Source organism: Manis pentadactyla, chromosome 2, assembly GCF_030020395.1.
Source record: "Manis pentadactyla isolate mManPen7 chromosome 2, mManPen7.hap1, whole genome shotgun sequence".
NCBI lineage: Eukaryota > Metazoa > Chordata > Mammalia > Pholidota > Manidae > Manis > Manis pentadactyla.
In genome coordinates this window covers 215102497-215116436 of record NC_080020.1, presented here as the reverse complement: position 1 = coordinate 215116436, position 13940 = coordinate 215102497, and the positions used below count along the sequence as shown (strand labels likewise).

At 47.2% G+C, this 13940-nt stretch overlaps 1 protein-coding gene across 1 annotated transcript in view; it reads left to right on the top strand.

The window, feature by feature from the left end:
- DPYSL5 (dihydropyrimidinase like 5) overlaps window positions 1-13940 on the top strand; it is a 79668-nt gene that overhangs the window by 53274 nt on the left and 12454 nt on the right. The window contains exons 3-9 of the mRNA XM_036903421.2: window positions 1392-1550; window positions 3562-3741; window positions 4569-4637; window positions 6259-6303; window positions 8266-8341; window positions 9434-9590; window positions 13716-13857. Coding sequence (XP_036759316.1) covers window positions 1392-1550; window positions 3562-3741; window positions 4569-4637; window positions 6259-6303; window positions 8266-8341; window positions 9434-9590; window positions 13716-13857 — 828 coding nt within the window. The remainder of the gene's footprint in view (window positions 1-1391; window positions 1551-3561; window positions 3742-4568; window positions 4638-6258; window positions 6304-8265; window positions 8342-9433; window positions 9591-13715; window positions 13858-13940) is intronic.

The window sequence follows — 13940 nt, the reverse complement described above, 5'->3', positions numbered from 1 at the left end:
AAGTTCATTGTGCTGTTTTTCTCCCACATAGAAAACAGAGATAAAAGGCTAAGTTCTGAATAATTAAACACACACATTAGGACAACACTTTACGAAGTCCACCTTATTAGTGATGTTTCACTTGACTTTCCCAACTATCCATCAAGGAAGCTATTTCCATCGGATAGGTAATGTTTCTGCATCTCTGAGAGAAGATGATTAGGAAACCTAATCTGAGGTTATCCAGCTGGGAGGTGGCAGAGCTGGGACTCAAACTTGGGGCTGATTCCAAGTCACTGTAAGGACCCAAATAGGACAGGGTTTGTCCAAACTTTTACCCGTTAGAGAAAGAGTCACCTTTTATCAGAGCCTTCATTAAGTCTTTTATATTCTGGAGCCCTCAATTATTTATTTTAATAAAGTTTTATTTGGGAAAACACTTAATCTGAAACAGCCTTTGGTCAGTACTAGTTTGGGAAGTTTGTAGAGGTCACCTGACAACAGTGGTTCTAAAAAGTGTGTGTGTTGGGAGGATCTTTAATTAATACAGATTTAATATTTAATTAATAACAATTATTTACTTAATATTAAATGTTTATTCAATTTAACAATAATGTTTGATTATTGAATTAGTACAGATTAAACCATTAATTATTTTATTATTAATACAGATTTAATAATTATTTCTGGAGGTATACTTTGTGATTACATGTAAGGTTTTTTAAAGATTTCTTTTTAAGTGATATCTCGTGGAGATTATGAGTAGGGTAATTTTTCACTGATAAATCACAAAGGACTAAAAAGTGTTCTATCTCAAACCAGATAGATGAAAATGAAGTTAATCCACTTGGAAAAACTGAAAACAGAGACCCTTATGTTGAAGATGCATATGAAAACTTTGAATAAAATTGTTTCATGAAATGTGAGAGAATAAAACAAAACAGTATACCCAAAATAACATTTTGTTCATTGTGGTTTAAATACATATGTGTAACTAAATATTATACATAGAATTTGATTGAATATTATATAGTATGGTAAAATATGACATTTAATTATGTCATCTTTATATTCAACTTGGTCAAAAGTCATGGGAGGATCTATCCATTGGGAAGTAGAGATTGGCCTGAGGCGTGGGTACCACACTGAGCGGTTTCCCAAGCACTGGGCTGCAAGCCCGGGTGAGGAAGAAGCAGGTTTGCGTGCTGGATCCGCAGGAATGATGAACGGAACTCACTAGCTTCTGCATGTCCATCTCCTCACAGTTTCCCAAACATTGCTGCATTTGGGTCTCATAGCCTCTTGTTCAGTAGGGTTTGGGGTTGTTCTGAATGTCCAGACCCTGTGTCTCCCCACATCAGCGTCTTGGGTGTGAGAAGAGATGTAACAGACTGCTTTTCCCATCTTCTCAGGCAGCACTAGTTGGAGGCACCACCATGATCATCGGCCACGTGCTGCCCGACAAGGAGACCTCCCTTGTGGATGCCTACGAGAAGTGCCGGGGTTTGGCCGACCCCAAGGTCTGCTGCGACTATGCCCTCCACGTGGGGGTCACCTGGTGGGCACCCAAGGTAATGGTGCTGGGCACAATACCGAAAGAACAAATGCCCTTTTAGGCAAAGGGGCCATTTTAGAGCTAGCTCCCCCACAGCTGTGGGCATCCTGCCCACCACCACCCTAACTCCCCCAAATGCCAAAAGAAAAAACACTGTGATTCCATAAGAAGGTGAATAGGCTTGCTCTACTTAAAGTAAAGAGCCAGTTTTCTAGCAGACATGGGGCATCTGAGACCAGAGGCCTTGGGAGTGCTGGCTCCTTGCTCTGATCACAAGGCTTTTAGTGTCTTCTGATGCTTACTGTTAGTTGCCACTGACACACCCATGGGTATGCTGCTGAGGGCAGGCTGAGCAAGGGTCAGAATCTGAGGGTCACATCATTTTGTGCTGGGTGTGACAGCACGGAGCTGAGGTCTCAGAGGGAGGGTCTCATCCTGGCTCACTCATACAAATGGACTGGGGCACTTCTTTCCTCCAGGGGCCAGCTTCTGCTCGGAGAGCCCAGAGGCTGGCTGCTGCTGAGCCCTTTCTCAGGTCAGCCTCTGTGCCCCCGGCCCCTGGTTTTCCTGTCCTCTCGCTGCCCCAGGCCCCAGAGTCCTGACCCCTCTCCACTGATTTCCACTTCCTTGCTCTTCCTGAAAGCAGATATCCAGGCATTTAGATTTTGCTTCCTTTCTGAAGTTCTATTGCTTATTATCTTAGGGAAGCAGTCTGTATATTTGTTCTTTCATCAATTATTTATTAATTATCATGTGCCAATACTTTAGTGCATGCCCTGGAATCATAAAAATAAACAAACATTAAACATTTTAACAAGGTTCTTCAGCTGTAAACCCTGGTCTAAAGGGCCTGACTTCCCTCTGAGATGGTAATTAAAGGTCTCACTGTACTTCCCTGGGATTTTAGCCTTAAGTGTAGGGTCCCCAGTCTCTTCCATTATTTCTAACCTTCTTATACAAAAGGCCCTGGAGTCCCCCAAACCTCATACCATGAAGACCCCCCTCCTGGTACCAGGCTAAAGGTACAGACCACACTGAATGCCAGCCATCCCTTTTCTTATGAGGTTTTGTCCATTTTGGACACCCTCCTGGGTGGCTGACCCCTAATCCAAGCCTTTCTCTAGTCCCTCCCCCTGGGGTTGGCCTGGAATTAGAGGATCCTCTCAGGTTCTCAGCAACACTGAGGCCTGGCCAGCTATCCCACGTCCCTAGAGGTTATAGGGCCTTTCATGCATCTGGAATTTTAATTCCTTTTTATAATAATAATTTTTTTCTAACTACAGATTTTAAAAGTAGAAAAGAAAGAGCATAATCTGGCTACCCCAACACAATCACTATTGTTATTTTAGCTCCTTCCTTCCAGTCTTTTTTTCATACATGCTTTTTACATAGTAATTGCTCAAGTGTGAGCATTTTCTGTTGGGCTGCATGGTCTTCATGATCATCAGTGCAGTGGCCACATAGTGCTCTGTCAGGCATATGGATCTCAATTTATTTTCTATCGTCTCACCAATGTTGCTTCTATTTTTCTTAATGTAAGGAATGTTGTGATGGATCTCCTTTATCACATAGCTTTGTTCAAGTTTTGCTTTATTCCTAAATTAGATTTTCCCCAGGGTCTCTGGATGTTTAGCGTTATTGTCCCTTCTTCATAACACTGCTTCCATTATGGAGTCGGGGAACAGGCCGTAGGAATAAAAGTCATTGGCACATTTAACAATAAGGTTGATTTGGAGTCAGAAACAAAGGACAAGCCTATGTGCTAGGAGAAACATGCCTAGAAGATAACAGTATAGTTCCTATAATTGTGTCCTGCTTGAGAATTTTCACAGTACTTCTGCATCCATTTGCTCACTCAACCTCACAGCAGCCATGGGGTGGGAGGAGAGTGAGCTACCCCGAGGTTGCAGGGTCATATGATCACTCCCCTGACTGACCCTCATCTCTAAGCTGGACCAGCGTTTGCCAGTCAGCCTCTTGAACACTTGTCCTCACACATGGCACTGCCTTTGCATTTTGCTCTCCAGGTGAAAGCAGAAATGGAGACACTGGTGAGGGAAAAGGGTGTCAACTCGTTCCAGATGTTCATGACCTACAAGGACGTGTATATGCTTCGGGACAGTGAGCTCTACCAGGTGTTGCACGCTTGCAAGGACATTGGAGCAATCGCCCGAGTCCATGCTGAAAATGGGGAGCTCGTGGCTGAGGCAAGGCAGTAGAGGACGTTGGGGAAGGGGAGCCAGGGTGCCAGTGGAGATACAGTTGCCAGGGGGATTCCCGACCACCCACCACCCAGCCCACAAGTTTGAGACAAAATAAGTTCTAAAAGGAAGTGTGAGATGGTAACATCCCAGGTGACTAATCTTTCAGAAAATCCAAACTTTTCTACTGTCTGTAAAAAATAAATCTCTCTTTATAGGATTGCTAAGTCCTCACTGATGATATCTTAGTTCTAAAATAGGATATTGAAATTCTAGTATAGCAAAAGAATTTAGAGAACCTCCAAGAAATATTTTTAATGAGATTTGACATACAGAATAACCAAGAGTCAGCTTTCTACTTTTCCTATACCTCTCCAGAGGCGCTGAGATCTTAGAGAGATCTACCCACTGGCCCCAAGAAAGACAAGCCCGTTTGTACCCCTTGGTCTTAAATAGGATGCTTGGGGTAAAGGCCAGTCTAGGTGTTGCTGGAGCCGGAGGTTTGAGTAGATACCCAGTGGGAAATTCTGACTCTCACATCAGTAAAGAATGTTTGTCTTTTGTGTCCCAGGCCTGTTAGCTAGTTATGGAAATGCATTTTTAAGAGGAAAGGAGTTACTCAGTTGTTCTGAAATGAAACTCAGGAGAGCCTTACTGTGAGGGGGCCCTGTAGTTATTCTGCCCTCTTTGAAAGATGAATATTATAGAAGTGAGAAAAGTTTAGCAAGCCTATTGGAATGGACTGTGTCTGGCATATTTCATTGTCCCTTGGGTTCATTATTTTCTTGTGTCTCTCTGATTCTCTCAATTTTCTTTCTCTTGCTATTATTCAGGGTGCTAAGGAGGCACTAGATTTGGGTATCACAGGCCCAGAAGGAATCGAGATCAGCCGTCCGGAGGAGGTGAGGAAGCCCTACTGTGTCCTTTGTCACCTTCTTTCCTGTGGGTTCACAGAAACTTTAGGATACAAGAGACATCAGTAAATAAAAGTTGCGTATTATCACTTTCTCCATGGGTGAAATTCCCATGTGGAAGCTTCCCAGGGAACAGCTCCCTCCATTCTGAGACTGGCGTGGCCTTGAGTTGCCTTGGGGCAGACAATTTGATTCTGATTTCAAGGATCTGGGGGAGACTGTGTGAACATGCCAGGGTTGCTTTGCCCAAAATTGAATCAGGAAGGAAAAGAAAGATTGAAAGTGCCTTCATATGGTAGAAGAAATTCCAATGACTAGGCATTTCAGGGATGAAATTACTTTGAGCCTCTGAGGAAAACTTTGACCTCTTCCTACCAGAAATGAGAGGCACGTGAGTGTCCATGCTCTCCCCGCATCGCCTTAGTACTGTCTGAGATGATAATCAAAAGCCCCGCTCTCCTCTGCCCCCTGCTTTTATCCTTGCCCAGTTTTGCAGGGCCTCAACACAAACCCCCTATGGTCCCCTACTAAAGAATTCTGCTCTGGAGGGACCACATTAGAAAAATACCTTCTTGCCCATTGACCTTATTCAAACATCCCCCACTATTTGTGAGGAGGAAGCTCTTTTCCATTTCTTCCAGGCCTTAAACTCAGAGTGGTGGTTGGATGTCCATGAGGGACTTGATGGGAAAGCTTGAGGGATGAGGAGCTGGAGACCGGATTTGATGGTACTGCCATCAGCCAAGAGCCACGTTCATAGTGGGGCAGCTGGGGGTAGGGGGAGGTCCTGCCTCGCTCCTGCCCCGAGTCTGTCTCTTTCTTTCAGAACCCCTTGAATATAGCTCCCGATTGGGCACTTGAGAGTCGATAGAGAAAGATGCACCAGACACAGCAGGATAAATGCTGAGAGTGTGCCTGTGAGAACAGAAGTGGTTGGTGGGTGGGCACAGGACTGGTCTTTGTTAAGTCATATGGAAGGAAGAGCAAGGCTGTGACTACAGCAGCAGCAATGGAAGAATCATCCCGGTCATCATCTGCGGATTAGAGGGGAGGGCCTGGGGCTATACCAGGGGAGATGTTGTCCAAAAGTGATGCCTAGCAATATTGTTGTCCCAACTCACAGGGCTCTAGCAAATAGAGGCAAGGATGCTGCTTAAAGATCCTACAATGCCAAGACAGCCCCCTACCCCACAATATTATCTGACCCAAAATGTCCATTGTGCTGAGGTTCAGGAACCCGGATCCTGGTTAATTTCCAGCTTGATGTCAGTCAGTATTGCTCCTTTGCTACAGTGCTTTGGAGAGAAAACACCAAAAACCAGGGAGAGCTGTGACCCCATTTTCATTTGCTTTTGTTTTGTTGCCTTTAATTAAGTCTTGAGTAGCATCCAGCAAGGATATGTCTGTTTACTAAGTCCTCAGATTCTGTCCGGTGAGCAGAGGTGGTTGGAGATGAGTGCCCTAGTCCAGCCCTGTGGATGCAGTTGGCCCTCTGGTTCTGTATTGGATATTCCAGCACTCTCTCTGAGCAGGGCTCTGTAGCAGATGTGGGCTTGCCTGGGGGGTGAGACGGTGAAGCTTGTTTTCTTCTGTCCTTTGTTTCTAACAGCTGGAAGCTGAAGCCACTCACCGTGTTATCACCATTGCCAACAGGGTAAGTAGACCCTGGCTCACCCTAAACCTCTTTCTCAACTCTGGGATCAGAAACCAGAAACTTCAAGTTGTACAGTAGTCCTGTTCTTCTCTGGGTGCCAGCACCATGCCTGGCTCACAGAATCCTCAAACTGTTTGCTGAATGAACACTGTTACTCCCATAAGCCTGGCAGGAATCCTTGCCGCCAGCTCTCCGTTCCACCCCACCGAGCCTGGCAAGCCTGGCTTCAGTGCTCAGATGGAGGAGTTATCACTGTCATCATCTGTTAATTAAAGGGGACAGTCCTGGGTCTATATCAGAGGAGATTTTGTCCAAAGGACATTTGGCAATGGCTCCCAAAGGAGGCAGGACAAGGTGGGGACCACAGAGCATCAATACAAGTGCTGTTTCTTAGAGGAGTTAGATGTTTTGCTTAGAAAACCATGATTTAAACCTCTGGCTCTGGGCCATTCATAGTTTTTGCTTGGTGCGGTTCACGGTGAAGCCCTCTCAGGGTAGGGGCATGCTGATGCAGTGTGGACTATGCAGGAGGTGTAGCCTTTACCAAGCACAAGGTTTTGATCCTGTGCAAGTCACTCAACCTCTCTGATTGACTATTTTGTTATCACAGATTCAAAGGATATCACTTCTCACCGGATGGTTGTGAGAAGTGCCAACCACAGCTGCACCCACAGGGGCCTCCTGGGGGGTAAGGTCTGGGCAAGGTTCTGGAAAAGGAAAAGCTCATATAAACAGCAGAGCACCGTGCCAAGGTCATTCTCCTTCTAAACCATCGTTAAAGAGTTTGATCTGGTCAGATAATCAGTGCATTGTCTCTGAACGCTGGTTTTCTGAGTGTGGTCCCTGGACCAGCAGCAGCAGCCGCATTTGTTATAAATAGAAACTTAGAAATGAAATTCTTGGGCTCATGCAGACCCACTGCATCCGAAGTTGACACCCAGCAATCTGTGTTTTAAGAAGCCTGCTAGTGGTCACTGATGCTCAAAAACCTCTCCTTTGGAAAGACCTGGCCTACCCCAGAGGATGTGAACATGAGGATGTGGTGGTAGTAATACCAGGGCCAAGCAGAGGCACTGGAGGTCCAGCTGGTCTCAGAATTAGTCAGTGAACGTATACCAAGTACAGCAAATGTCAGGCCAGTCCCTAAACCCTCTGTCCTCTTAATTGATAGGCAAAGAAGGCTTCAGGAAAAATAACATTTGGGAAAATGGTTTCCTGTTGGCATTTTGTAAGTCTGGGGTCTGGACGAGGACATTGTTTTTACTGTCATAACAGTAGTCATGTTACTACTTCCAGTGGAAGCTTACCTCAGAATAAGGAAATATCGGAACAACAAAAGGGCAGCTCCCCATTTTTTAGCTCAACCATATACCCAGAGAAGTTAAGCCATAGGCCATGGTCACACAGCTCAGTAGAGGAAAGGCGAATCAGTATTACAATCCAAAGGTCCATTTGCAAGACTAGTCCTGTCTGGTATAGACTCAGAACCATGAACCCTGTGTATTTTATTTTTTCAGGGTGCATTCTGCCTACTGATAAAGCTGCCCTCAGTTGGCAGGCATTGTCATTTTAGAGATGGTACGTAATATACAACTGTCTCTAGGCCATCATGTTCACGAAGAGGAAATTAAAATAGTCCCTCATTTTAAGTTGTAAATAATCTTGGTGTCAGCTGGTAGAAAATGTGAGGTTTAGCCCTCCACACCCTGCCCGCAGTCCCCTGCTGGGCTCTGGTGCCAGGCACTGCCTGCCCCCTCCTTGCTTCGTGCAGTTCCACAGCCTGCAGCTTGTGCTGCGGCCACCAGCCCTGGGTTCCTGGCAGAAGCCCAGCACCCTGAGGGCAGGGCTGGGGAGAGCAGGGGCAGATGATGGGGCCAGGATTGATTTGGCCCGGGTTATCTTGATGCTTGGTAGGTTCACAGGGTTGATGCTCTCTCCTTCCCGCCATGTTTCTGTGTTTAGACTCATTGTCCCATCTACCTGGTCAACGTGTCCAGCATCTCAGCCGGTGATGTTATTGCAGCTGCTAAGATGCAAGGTAAGCCCTTTGCCAGGATGGACATGTACATGTGTGGTGGGCCTGGAGCCTGACAGAGCTGCCAGCCCAGTGCACTCCCTGCCCCAGCTCCTGAGGCCACCCTTCACTTTTCTCTCCCCATCTTTCTCAGAAATACCCTGCACAAGCCTGGGTTCAGTCTGTTAGAACCGGAGTATTTTCCTCTCTGGCTGTTATGTATGCATAACAGCTTTACAGAAGTGTCTGTCGCCTCTCCCGGGTCTGGTAAAATTTTCCAAGTTTTCAACTGACTCATTAATTGGTATCTCTTCGGCCTCTTGGGTTTTACTAGTGTTGCCTTGGTAACCAACATGAAATCCTGGACCAGTTCCAAGCAACATTTCAGGGAATGCCTGGGAAGTCCCTGGAGCACTAACAGTGTTTGGGCCCAACTTCCCTTCCAGCCTCCTGGAACCCAGTGCAAGCCCCAGGTCACCTGTGTGCCTCCAGTTGCTGAGCACCTGGCAACACCCAACAGCTTTAGACTTGGTTGTAGTCCCAGCCCAGCTCAGGGTGCCAGTGTGGTCCTGGTAACAGGAGAAACAAAGTCACGATAACAAACCCAGGCATGTAAATCAGGAGCAAGGGCTTCTAGCCTTCTCACCATACTGCTGTCTAGGACCTGCCTCCTGCCTCTCCCCTCATGGAAGCCCCTTGGGTGCCTCACCCGCACCATTGTCCCAGCCTCTTGACTGGATCCCACCCGCTGTGATTCTCCAGAAGCTGCTCACAGCCCCCAACAGCTCAGAAAGCAGTCGGGACTGCCCTTAGCATTCACAGCCCCCATCTGGCCAGCCCTGGCAGCACCCAAGCTCCAGCCAAACCCCACTTCCTGAAAGGCCACTTGGTGCTGCCCTGCCTCAGTGCCCTTGCCCGTCTGTTCTCCTTGCCTGGAGTCAGCATGGGGATAGGGAGCACTCTGGCCTTGAACCCAGCTGTGCTCTCAAATGCCCAAGTGACCTTGAGTCCTCTCTGACTCCAGCTTCTTCACTTGCCAAATGAGAGGCTCAAACCAGTGATCTCAGGTTGTGTGCCTTCCAAGTTACGGTTTGATTTTTGGAATGCTTCTTCCAGGGAAGGTTGTGCTGGCCGAGACCACCACTGCGCATGCCACGCTGACAGGCTTACACTACTACCACCAGGACTGGTCCCATGCAGCCGCTTATGTCACTGTGCCTCCCCTGAGACTGGACACCAACACCTCAACCTACCTCATGAGCCTGCTGGCCAAGTAAGGGTGTTTCAGGACCATGTGGCGCACTGCACATCATTAGCTCATAATGCGTGCCACTCCAGGAATTGGTAGATCCTTGAGGTGATGTTGCAGAGGCCCCAGATCTGCCCTGGGTTTGACTTCATTGTGCCTTAGGATGATTTAGCTTTGTAACCTTCTCCAGAGCCCATCAGATAAGTGTCATCCCATTGGGCTGCTATGGCCACTTGATTTGGAGTGAGAGCTAATGAGGTGTAAGAGTAAAGAACATATATAAAACTGTGAATAGTGCTTATTCAGAATGTCAAAGGACATCGATACCTTACAACTGAAGACCACTGGGAGCTGTCGGACATGGCCTCTGACTTACCCTGGAACATATGTGAAACTTCCTGCCCCCTTCCTCAGCCCCCCTCCCCTCATGGTTTTATGTGTGGTTTTCTCTCCTGCATGTACCTCTCTCCTTCGGTGTTTCTCCCATCTTTCTTTTCCCTTTTCCATTTTTCTTCTGCACTTTCACCCTCTTTCCCCTCATACTCTCCCTCTAGATCTCCTTTTTTCCAACTCCTCTTTCTCTGACACTACTTTGCCCCTTTAGATCTGAATCTAGAAAATGGTTTCATGAACAGTCTGAATTCAGTGGGACACCAGCCTGAAAAGATTTTGTTTTGTCTCAGTAACTGCTTGCAACTTCTTTGTTTCCTCTAGTGAAATCTTGGGTAGAGGCCTTGATTTCTCTTTCCTTTTTGGAAAGGTTATTAAAACCCAGTCTAGTTTCACAGTCAGTCTCCTCTGGCCACCATGCCGGCTCGTGGGTGGTGACCCCTCCATACCAAGCACACATCTGCCCTCCTGCCTGAGTCATTGCCATTTCACAGGCAGAAAGTGTCTGGCCTTTGGGACCTCCCTGTGCAGGGCACATGCCCAGTGGAGGCTCCCTCGTGGCCCCCTCACGCAGTTCCCTGACACAGGAGATGGATGCCGGCCTGATCTCTTCTACCTGCACCTTGCCAGCTCCCAGACCTAGCATTGTCCCTGTTATCAAGGACTTCGGCAAGGCAGCTGAAGCCTGGCCACCTCCTATGGCATCTGGGGCCCAGAGGAAGCTCACGCAGCTTTGCCATCCCCTACCCTGGGAGGTCGGCTGCCGCATCCTAGCGGCTGTCCTCACCCAGAGGCTCAGAGGCAGGCCCACCAGTCCATGCCCACTGCTGTCACCTCTGTTCTTGGTGAGCCTCCTGAAATGTCCCTGCCTAGCCTTTGGGATAGACTGGCAGGGAAAAGAGTAGGGAAGCACCATTCATCCCATGAGAAGAAGGGGAGCAACACTACAGGACTCTCCAGGCTGCCTACACTGCCATGTCCTCTCTGCCCTCTGCTTTTATAGACCTGGGGGTGGTGATGTGCTTCTAGGGTGACAGTTGGGGAGTTGAGGGAAGTGACCAGCCCCAATGGGGGAGGGCTGTCTCTAGATAATGGGGCACTTATTTGGTCCATGTGCTTAGTTTTCAGTCCTGGTTGCCAACAACTGGAAAATTCTCACTCAACATCTAGCTGTGTTAACAACCTAAGCATGGGGGTTGGGGGGCTTTCCAAACACCTGAGGAGTATAGTCAGTGGGGGCCCATGTTGAGGGTGGCCCCTGGAGGGTGAGTAGACGCCCGGCACAGCGGCTGTGATTCTGTTCTGTCCCATAGTTGCGCTGTGATACCAAACAGCAGCAGCTCTTAGATTTAAATAAATTGAGTAAGAGAAGACAAACAGAAACACTAGATCAGCTTTGATTTTTAAAAATGCTTTTTCTAGGGAAGACCCAGCCTCCTTTTCATCATTATCAATCCAACACAAACAAACAAATATCCAGAACCCACTATAACAATTTGGACTGGGTTCCAAGGTCAAAGAAACTTTTGAAATACCTCAACTTGCCACAGGCAAATTTACTGAAAGAACAAAAAGGCAGTAAATGCCCCCACCTCTCCAAATTACAGAGCCCAAACTCAAACAAATTCAAGTAGGCTGGTGGAGGGTGGGGGAAGTATTATTAATTGAATGATTTAAGTTTTTATATCTAGCCTGTTTTGTCAAATGTATTTAAATTACTTAATTTCTGTTCGTTTAAATAGAATTATAATTTCATGTGAACTCTGATGAGATTGTTTGAATCCCTTTTTTTAATCAGTGCATATCATAAATGTGTGTAAGTTTATAGAATTTGGAGCATAGTTGTGACATTTTAGCTATTTATAGGAATTTATAACTACTGTAATTTTGCTTTTATGACACATTGTTGGTGATAATTGATATTATGCAAAATACTCAATAGAAAACCTAGACACCAATCACCACATTCCTATAAGAAAATATGAGCTTCTTCATAATGATTTACTTAAAGATATGATTTCTTAGGATATATCAGGGTAAAAAGTACAGTCTATAGATGTAAGGATTTGTTATTTATTTAAAATCTGATTTCTTGAAGGTACCAGGATTTTTTTCATTTAAACATGGAAAAATGTTAAGTACTTAACAAAGCCAGTCACGTTTTAAACTTAAAAGAGTATGGTTAGGTGTTTCATATCTCCCAGATTCAGGGCCACTTTGGGAGTCCTTAAAAGCCCTTCTGGAACATGGCCACATTCATTCACACCTGCCCAGGGAGACCATTTAGAAAGCTGGGGGCTCAGTAAGACTGGCTGGATGAAAATGGGAGTTGAGCCCTCTGTTCCTGGGGTCCCTGACCCTGTAGCCCATGACTGATGGGCACTTCTGATCTGAGCCCTGCCCTGGTGTCTGGAGGACCCCTGAGGATAAAGTGAAACCCTGGTGGGTTTTGTAGGCCTAGGGACCCTAGAACAAACCCTGTGCTCTATGGAAGAGTCCCTCCTGCTGTCTCTGAGAGTGCCCAGAGTAGCGTCTTTGGCCCAGGGAGGTACCAGCCATGCCACAGGAAGAGCTTAGTCATCTCACTGTGGATTTGGCCAAGAATATTGGTCATTTGGCAAGAGCTGTGACAGATGAACCCTGCCAGGCACCCACTGGAGATGTCCCTATTTGCAGCCTGACCTGGAATTGCCTAAGAGCCTTAAGAATATGCCTCTCCCCAAGCCGAGTTCCCTGCTGATGTGGGCATCTTAGGTGATGGCCCACATGCTCTCACAAGGCTTTGGTGCCTCCTACAAAGTGAATCAAGACTCTCAGGGCTCCCATGTGTGGTCCCTCTCCCACCTGACCTCCATGCTCCAGCCAGGCCCCTCCCTGCCCTCCAATGGTCAGCCCTCCTGAGGTTGCCCTGGGCTGGGTAATGTGAGCATTGCCTCCCTCTACCCCTCACCACCTCTGAGCCAACGAGATCCCTGAACGTGGGCTGGCTGTCTTTCTCCCTCATTTGGCAGAGGGTCTTCCATCATGTGCACCCTCTCACCCTCATAAATCTCTGCCCTGAGTGCATAGCTAACCTGGGAGCCCCTGGGGAGCCCCACAATGCCACGCCTCCTGCAGTCCTGTGAGGGAGCCGGCCTCAGTAACCACCTAAGGATGGAGGCAGAGGGTGGCAGCGATGAGCCGGGGGACTTGCATACCATTGCTGATTTATTAATCTCTTCTGTCTTGTCCCTCCTTTCTCCTCTAGGCCATTAGAGACCCCATATCCAAGGGAAGCTGTGGCTTCAAGTTGTTTAGCAAAGCTTAACACTAAACTTGTGAACATTTTTCCAAGCACGTGCTTTTTGCCAGCAGGGACTGCTGGGGGTTGAGGGAGGAGGTGAGAGGGAGTTGGCATACAGTTCTGTGGTAGTAATACCACCTCTAACCTCTCACTTTAGCCAAACTCTAAGTTCATCTCTTCTCTGCCCACTGTCTTAACTCCTAAAAGTCCACACCATGAAGGCTCTCACTGATGTCTCCTGAGACCCTGGCAGTCTGGGCCACACTCAGTGCCTTTTCCCATTCTACAGATGAGGAAACTGAGGTTTACACAGATTAAGTAATTTGCTAGAGACCATACAGCTACTAAGTGGCAGAGCCGAGACTAGAATCAGCTTTGCTTCACTCCCAAGCAAAAGCTTTTTCCTTGTACCTGTTCCTACTGTTTGGAACCCTGGCCTCCTTCCCCTTACTGGTCACATCCTTCTTTCTACCCAGTGATACTCTGAACATTGTGGCATCAGATCACCGGCCTTTCACCACGAAGCAGAAAGCTATGGGCAAGGAGGACTTCGCCAAGATCCCGCACGGAGTGAGCGGCGTGCAGGACCGCATGAGCGTCGTCTGGGAGAGAGGAGTGGTATGTTCTCGGGCCCCTCCCCACTCTAGTGCTAGTAAGTTTTCACCCTTAGGAAGGCTGGTTTCACAGCTCCTTGTTTTACT